At 46.3% G+C, this 9,197-nt stretch overlaps 1 protein-coding gene across 1 annotated transcript in view; it reads right to left on the bottom strand.

Moving 5' to 3' along the window:
* Positions 1-9,197, bottom strand: part of LMF1 (lipase maturation factor 1) — a 220,815-nt gene that overhangs the window by 19,459 nt on the left and 192,159 nt on the right. The window contains exon 7 of the mRNA XM_075319458.1: positions 6,980-7,163. Coding sequence (XP_075175573.1) covers positions 6,980-7,163 — 184 coding nt within the window. The remainder of the gene's footprint in view (positions 1-6,979; positions 7,164-9,197) is intronic.

Genomic DNA, 9,197 nt, shown 5'->3' on the forward strand with positions numbered 1-9,197 from the left:
ACGAGGCACGGGGTGAAAACGAGGCACTGGGTGAAAACGAGGCACGGGGTGAAAACGAGGCACGGGGTGAAAACGAGGCACTGGGTAAAAACGAGGCACTGGGTGAAAACAAAGCACGGGCTGAAAACGAGGCACAGGCTGAAAACGAGGCACAGGTGAAAACGAGGCACGGGCTGAAAACAAGGCACAGGGTGAAAACGAGGCACGGGCTGAAAACGAGGCAAGGCCTGAAAACAAGGCATTGGCTAAAAACGAGGCACAGGGTGAAAACGAGGAACGGGGTGAAAACGAGGCATGGGGTGAAAACGAGGCACGGGGTGAAAACGAGGCACGGGGTGAAAATGAGGCACGGGGTGAAAACAAAGCACGGGTTGAAAACAGAGCACATGGTGAAAATGAGGCACAGGCTGAAAACGAGGCACAGGCTGAAAACGAGGCACGGGCTGAAAACAAGGCCCGGGCTGAAAACGAGGCACGGGCTGAAAACGAGGAACATGCTGAAAACGAGGCCCAAGCTGAAAACGAGGCCCGGGCTGAAAACGAGCCACGGGCTGAAAACGAGCCACGGGCTGAAAACGAGCCACGGGCTGAAAACGAGGCATGAGCTGAAAACGAGGTACAGGCTGAAAACAAAGCACGGGCTGAAAACGAAGCACGGGCTGAAAACGAGGCACAGGTTGAAAACGAGCCACGGACTGAAAACGAGCCACGGGCTGAAAATGAGGCACTGGTTGAAAACGAGGCCCGGGCCAATAATGAGGCACGGATGGAAACTGAGGCACAGCAGGAAAACGAGGCCGAGCTGCAGGCCGAAAATGAGGCCAAGGCCAAAAACGAGGTGCAGGCCGAAAACAAGGTGCAGACCAGAAACGAGGCACAAGCTGTAAACGAGGCATGGGCCAAAAACGAGGCACGGGCCGAAAACAAGGAAAACAAGGCACGGACTGAAAATGAGGCACGGGCTAAAAATGAGGCCCAGGCTGAAAACGAGGCCCAGGCTGAAAAACAAGGCCCAGGCCGAAAATGAAGCCTGGGCCGAAAATGAGGCCGAGGTGCAGGCCAAAAACGAAGCACCTACCGAAAACAGGCGCAGGCCGAAAACGGGGCACAGACCGAAAATGAGGCCCGGACTGAAAAAGAAGCACGGGTAAAAAATGAGGCACGGAAAATGAAAATGAAAATGAAAATGAGACCTAGGCTGAAAATGAGACCCGGGTTGAAAACGAGGCCCAGGCTGAAAAAGAGACCCGGGTTGAAAACGAGGCCCAGGCTGAAAAAGAGGCACGGGATGAAAAAGAGGCACGGGCTGAAAAAGAGGCACGGGCTGAAAAAGAGGCACGGGCTGAAAAAAAGGCACGGGCTGAAAAAGAGGCACGAGCTAAAAACGAGGCACGGGCTAAAAACGAGGCACGGGCTGAAAACGAGGCACAGGCTGAAAACGAGGCACGGGCTGAAAACGAGGCACGGGCTAAAAACAAGGCACGGGCTGAAAACGAGACACGGGCTGAAAACGAGGCACGGGCTGAAAACGAGGCCCGGGCTGAAAAATGAGGCACAGGCCAAAAATGAGGCACGGGGAGAAACTGAGGCAGAAGCCGAAAACGAGGCTGAGATACAGGCCAAAAATGAGGCACCTGCTGAAAATGGCGCACAGGCAGAAAACGAGGCACAGGATGAAAACGAGGCACAGGACAAAAACGAGTCCTGGGCCGAAAACGAGACCTGGGTTGAAAATGAGGCACAGGCCGAAACGAGGCGCAGACCGAAATGACAGCTTCCACTGTGGAGTATAGGTGAACACCGGTGTATACAAATGTTGTAGTCTGCATCTCCGATTCTCCATATTGGCGATAGCTCCCTCTATATAAAGCATGTAATATGCGGCAGACTGGGAATAGTCTGACATAGTAGGTAACAGAGACATTATTAGAAGAGTCCTGCTATTTTGAGCTATTAAAGCGCCACCTGGTGGTAAGTGCTGGTCATTACACGTGTATATAGCACCTGGTGTATATAACATGTCGCCTGCTGGTGTTTCGGCTTCCATATAAACGGTAATTTCCTCCCATTTTCTCCGCAGTGCGTTTTTTCTTGCCCAGAGGATGAGACGTGCTCAGGCCCTTGTGTGCCCGTAGTAGCAGGACTGGCAGGATCCTCTCCCTCCCTCTGCATGACTCAGTGCTGCCATGCTGCGCGGGCTCCCAGTGGGCGCAGGGAAGTGAGAGCCAGTTCTGCGGACCAGGAGACGTGTTTATGGCAGGAGTGGGTTCCCTTGCTGATTCATGGAGACACAGCTATGGACTGGATCTCGGGGCGGGATATGTGTCAGGGCGATGCCCGCGGTGCCGACGTTTGCTCCTCCGCTAGTTTACGATGTGACGCCGGCTTCTTGCTTTCCACACTAGTAGTTTGGGCAGCGCTGCCAACTTCTTATCCATGGATACCGGCTGGCAGGGGATAGCCTGTATACCGCAGGGCAGCATAATGACATTTCGGTTCTGCGGGAAGAACAGCCATTGTGGTCAGTGACTAAATGTCCTGGGACTCAAAGAGTTAACCCCTTCCCAATCTATACGTGTCGGAGGACTGGGGTTAAAGGTGGTAAATAAACTGGTTTTGCCAAATTGCCCTAATTTACAAAAATTGCAATCTTGTGCAGAGTCCCCCTTTAAGAGCTCCATACAAGTGAATGGGAGAGAACTTGCAGTACCATTCATGGCCACTACAGAACGCATGGCGCTGTTCCACTTCTCAGTGAGTTACTGGGGTTCCTTTAATCAGCCGATTGGCGAAAATAAGAGTCCCCCCAATATATTTAGGCATTAAAAGGTCAGAAAAAAAAACACTTTATGGGGTACAACTGCTTTGGGGTGTAATTGTAGGTGTTAACAAAATGTGGTCTAATTGAAAAATGTAAAACGGGTGAACCATTTTTATTTAAAAAAAACAAAAAAAAAAGAAAAACATTTTTTTTATTTCTGTGATTCAATTTTTGACTATTTTCAAGATCTCTGCTTGCTTTTCAGTGCATGGGAAAACATAGGAGATCAGTGATGTTACAGTACACTGCAATACTACACGGGATCACAGGTTCAAATCCCCCCAAGGAGGCGTCAAAAAATATAAAAAATAATAATAAAAAAAATAAACAAATGATTTATATTAATAAGAAATAAATGTATTACAAATATTACAAACAATAAAACAATTTACAAACTTAATATACAATCTATACAAATATGTAAAATAATAGTAATAATAAAATATAAAAAAATAAATATTAATAAAAAATAAATATATTAAAAATATAAAAATATAAATTTCAAAAATAACTGTTAAATTATAATTTAACAGTTATTGTTGAAATTATTTTATTAATTTTGAGAACTATATTATTTTTAACATATTTAATTATTATTTTTTTAATTATTATTATTGTTATTAACAATAATTGTTAATGTTATAGTTATATATATATAAATATATAGTTATAGTTATATATAACTATATATATATATTGTTATAGTTATTTATATATATATATAGTTATATATATTGTTATAGTTATTATTATTGTTAATAACAATGATAATTAAAATATATATTAAAAATAATATAATTCTCAAAATTAATAGTAATAAACAAAATCTATAAAAATATATAAAATAATAGTAGTAATAATAAAAAAATAATAAAATAAAAATATCAAAAATAAAATAATTTTCAAAAATAATTATGCTAATAAAAATATATAAAAAGTGTTAATAAAAAATAAGACTTACAATAATTTTAAAAATATATTAAAAATATAATTTTCAAAATTAATTATATAAATAAAAAATCTATAAACATATTTAAAATAATAATAATTCACAAAAATAATTATATTGATAAAAAACTATTAAAAAATATTAAAATCTAAAAGCTTAATCTCTGCAGACCTTTTCCTTATAGGAGATTTACTTTTCTTTTGGATGATGGTCGTATATGATCAATTATTCATAATGCAATACATTGGGTTTTTTTCAGTATCTTTGTTAAACCTGACTTTTCATGTTATCTGTTTTTATTAAATCTAAATGGCTCATAAAAAACATTGATTAAAATCTAAAAAAAATAAAAAAAAAGAGATTTAGAATCGTACAAACTAATAAAATACCAGAATATTTGCCTCGTATGGCAAGAGGCGATATATATATATATATATATATAGGATGGAAATGTCAGAATTACTGCTTTATAGTCACTGTGCATACCTATCCTAGGCACATTGTTCTTTTTTTGTTTTATTATATTTTTTTTAGGTATGTTGAGGGTGTTTATAGTCACACAAAATACCTAAAAAAAATAATAAAACAAAAAAAGAACAATACAAAGGCAAAACAAAAAAAATAACAAAAACAAACCAAAAAAACAATCAAAACAAAAAAAGGTACAACAAACAAAACAAGAAAAAAACAGAAAAAAAGACAAAAAAAACAAACAAACAATCAAAACAATAAAAAAAAAAAAATTGAAAAAAACTACAAGAAACAAACAAACAAAATAGGATAAAAAGGAATCAGAAAGTCGCACAGACCCCAAAATGGTGCCGATAAAATGTACATCTCGTGACGCAGAAAACGAATCCTGACACAAGTCTATGGACAGAAAAGAAAAAAAAGTTATGGCTCTTGGAAGGCGAAGAGGAAAAATTGATAGTAAAAAGGGCCGGTAAACACTCAGAGGCGGCCCTAACCCCAAATCTGATACTAGTTCCCCCCCCACAGGACCCGCTGAAACCCAGTGTCATAGCCTCAGTGTGCACTGACACACTGTAACAGACCCTCAGCAATAGGTCAGATTTCTGACTCTCCCAATGTAAATGATGAATTATGCAATTCAATTGCAGCAAGCAGAGATCTTGAAAGAACGTTTTCTCCTATGTAGGCGCTATGAGGTTTACTTTTGGGGGTCCGGCGGTTGCTATAATCTGTGTGGGCCCCCGATGATGGGTGCGGGCGCTGTCAGATGCGGCTGGCTTGTGTCGGGGTGTGAGGTGTGAATTCGGCTGGCAGAAGGCGAGACGGGGAACACTGCTGCATTGTTCACAGCGCACGTTCCTGACTGGCAGCGGCAATCCCAGCCCCGTGCGTGACCGTCAGGCCGGGATCTGCAGCAGCAGGCGGCGGTGGCACTCCACCTCTGGGGGCTCTCGCTGCAGGCGCTGGTAGTTGGGGGGCGCTTTACCTCCATGAAGTCTATGTCCATACAGGCCTCACTTTCTTAAAGGGGATGTCCAAAAAGTTCTGCAACTTTCTATTACACTTAGTGTTAAAATTTCCATTACACCTCTGGGGCCCCCCCATTCACCCCCCTCCTCATTTTGGGTCCTCCTGTCCCCGTGTTGGCACCGTTGCAGTGATGGTGACTGGCACGGTGACACATGGGCCGCTGCATAAACAAGTAGCTTTGGCTAAAAATTTATTCTTCCACCCATCCATCCAGGCGGCCATTAATCGTATGCCCCTCTTCCCCTCCCCCGCCATGTCTGCCTCCCCGGGGTGCCAGCTGCCCGCTGCCTTTTCCACTGTAAACTCTGTTAATACTGGACCTGGCCCTGCATAATAAACAGGAGGTGAGGAGCTCGGCCTTTTAAGAAGGATTTACTTAACCCTTTCTCCAAATATTCCTGGACTGGAGTAAAAATAGAATAAAGAACATGTCCCCTTTAATTATCTGTCCTTGGGAAAGCTGGGTGACAAACAATATGGCTGCCAATACAGATCCACCACCAACTCCCCCCTCCAAATATTTGATAACCCGACATGCCTATAAACTACACAGGTAGCCCATTAATATAAATATTCAACATGTAATACCCCCTGTCGCCTGCAGGTGTGCTGTAGGAAAACGTCACACCTTCTGCCAAGTTCCATCAAAATCGATCTCCTGCTCCTAGTAATCAGGTTAATTTGTCAAAAGTGGACCGCCCCTTTAAAATTAAAGACGTTTTCTTACAATAATAAGTAATGGTGCATTTTATGCTGCCATGTTTTTCTAACTCTGGAGATCCCCTTTAAATACGTATTGTGGATTTGTATGCAGATGTTCTCTGTGTGGCAGGAGGGGGCTCTGTTTCAGCACACCCCACAAGACCTGCCGTATACTGGGGACACCCCACAAGACCTGGTGTATACTGGGAACACCCCACAAGACCTGCCGTATACTGGGGACACCCCACAAGACCTGCCGTATACCGGGGACACCCCACAAGACCTGCCGTATACCGGGAAGACCCCACAAGACCTGCCGTATACCAGGAACACCCCACAAGACCTGCCGTATACCGGAAACACCCCACAAGACCTGCCGTATACCGGGGACACCCCACAAGACCTGCCGTATACCGGGAACGCCCCACAAGACCTGCCGTATACCGGGAACGCCCCACAAGACCTGCCGTATGCCGGGAACGCCCCACAAGACCTGCCGTATACCGGGAACGCCCCACAAGACCTGCCGTATACCGGAAACACCCCACAAGACCTGCCGTATACCGGAAACACCCCACAAGACCTGTCGTATACCAGGGACACCCCACAAGACCTGCCGTATACTGGGAACACCCCACAAGACCTGCCGTATACCGGAAACACCCAACAAGACCTGCCGTATACCGGGGACACCCCACAAGACCTGCCGTATACCGGGAACACCCCACAAGACCTGCCGTATACCGGGAGCACCCCACAAGACCTGCCGTATACAGGGAACACCCCACAAGACCTGCCTTATACCGGAAACACCCCACAAGACATGTGTATACCGGGAACACCCCACAAGACTTGCCGTATACCGGGAACACCCCACAAGACCTGCCGTATACCGGGAACATCCCACAAGACGCTGCGGCCGTGGAATCCTCGCTCCCAGGCCTCAGCTATCACTATTTGGCCGGTGTCACAGTCGCACTGATTTTGCTGCTGCTTATTCTTACCTGGAAAGCCGCGAACCACATCAGCCAGTCCAGCCGGTAGTGATAGGGGGAGATGACGCACGGGCGGCGGGTTACATTTCCGGGTTTGCAGTTAAACTCGTACTCCTCCCATACGGCTGCGGGGTCGTTGGGGTCCGGACTGGACGTCCCCTGGAGAATCACCTCCGTCCTCTCCTTGGTGACACTGAGGGAACAATACAAGAAAATAAAACAGAGGTCATCGAAATGGGCAGAACGTATATCCCTGTTCATCCTGAGCTTCCTGGTTCACGAGCATAGATCTTAACAGGCTGAGGCTGCAGGCGACCGATATCCTCAGGCAACTTCATTGTAAGACGTACAGTACTGATCCAGGAGAGATTTATTCCAATGTTCATCCTGAGCATCCTGGTTCATGAGTGCAGATCTCCAACCAAGGCTGGCAATGACATGGTGGGTGACACTACCTCCTGGGCTGCTCTACTTATGGTGACCTCTTTTAACCCATTCTCTGCTGTCAGAATGAGAAATAGAAACGTGCTCATCCTGAGCCTCCTGGTTCATGAGCACAAACTCTATTCTACCCAAATACCTATGTGCTTAAAGGCAGAACATCTTCCACCATTGCTCCAAGACACGGATATCATCACAGCCTCGTCTTACGGCATTCAGGAAGGTTTGAAACACTTTTCACTATCAAAATATATTAGACTTCTGCTCATCCTGAGCCTCCTGATTCATGAGCACAGGCAGAGCAGTGTTCAGTAAGACTACAGACGACTTATATCATCCCTTCCCCCCCATATACAGCCCCTCTGACATCTGGATAAGAAGCATACCTTTGCTCATCCTGAGCCCCTGGTTCATGAGCACACTCCGTGCATTCAGCTGGCGTAAAACGTTACAAGGGAGCAATTTTTTTTGCATGTTTTGGGTCAGCTGCTGGAAATACTCTGTGCTGCTGTCACCGCAGGGATGCCTCGAGAAAGATGGTTTTTCTGCCTTTCACGAAGGGTGAATACGCGCAAAAAGTGGCAGCAACCGGGAGAGTGGAAGGGTTAATGCTGGCGCGGCCATGGCTCGGGAGAGTGGAAGGGTTAATGCTGGCACGTGCGAGGCTCGGGAGAGTGGAAGGGTTAATGGTAGCATGGGCGAGGCTCGGGAGAGTGGAAGGGTTAATGCTGGCACGGTCGAGGCTCGGGAGAGTGGAAGGGTTAATAGTGGCACGGTCGAGGCTCGGGAGAGTGGAAGGGTTAATAGTGGTACGGTCAAGGCTTGGGAGGGTGGAAGGGTTAATAGTGGCATGGTCGAGGCTCGGGAGAGAGGAAGGGTTAATAGTGGCATGGTCGATGCTCAGGAAAGAGGAAGGGTTAATAGTGGCATGGTCGAGACTCGGGACAGTGGAAGGGTTAATGGTAGCACGAGCGAGGCTCGAGAGAGTGGAAGGGTTAATAGTTGCACTGGCAAGGCTCGGGAGAGTGGAAGGGTTAATAGTGGCACGGTCAAGGCTCGGGAAAGTGGAAGGGTTAATAGTGGCACGGTGAAGGCTCGGGAGAGTGGAAGGGTTAATAGTGGCATGGTCGAGACTTGGGACAGTGGAAGGGTTAATGGTGGCATGGTCAAGGCTCGGGAAAGAGGAAGGGTTAATAGTGGCATGGTCAAGGCTTGGGAGAGAGGAAGGGTTAATGGTGGCACGGTCGAGGCTCGGGAGAGTGGAAGGGTTAATAGTGGCACAGTCGAGGCTCGGGAGAGTGGAAGGGTTAATAGTGGCACAGTCGAGGCTCGGGAGAGTGGAAGGGTTAATAGTGGCACAGTTGAGGTTCGGGAGAGAGGAAGGGTTAATAGTGGCATGGCCGTAGCTCAGGAGAGTGGAAGGGTTAATAGTGGCACAGTCAAGGCTCGGGAGAGTGGAAGGGTTAATAGTGGCACGGTAAAGGATCAGGAGAGTGAAAGGGTTAATAGTGGCACGGCCGAGGCTTGGGAGAGTGGAAGGGATAATAGTGGCACGGCCGAGGCTTGGGAGAGTGGAAGGGTTAATAGTGGCCTGGTCAAGGCTCGGGAGAGTGGAAGGGTTAATAGTGGCACGGCCGAGGCTCGGGAGAGTGAAGGGTTAATAGTGGCACGGCCAAAGCTTTGGAAAGTGGAAGGGTTAATGGTGGCACGGTCGAGGCTTGGGAGAGTGGAAGGGTTAATAGTGGCACGGCCGAGGCTTTGGAAAGTGGAAGGGTTAATGGTGGCA

Source organism: Anomaloglossus baeobatrachus, chromosome 7, assembly GCF_048569485.1.
Source record: "Anomaloglossus baeobatrachus isolate aAnoBae1 chromosome 7, aAnoBae1.hap1, whole genome shotgun sequence".
NCBI classification, from domain to species: Eukaryota; Metazoa; Chordata; class Amphibia; order Anura; family Aromobatidae; genus Anomaloglossus; species Anomaloglossus baeobatrachus.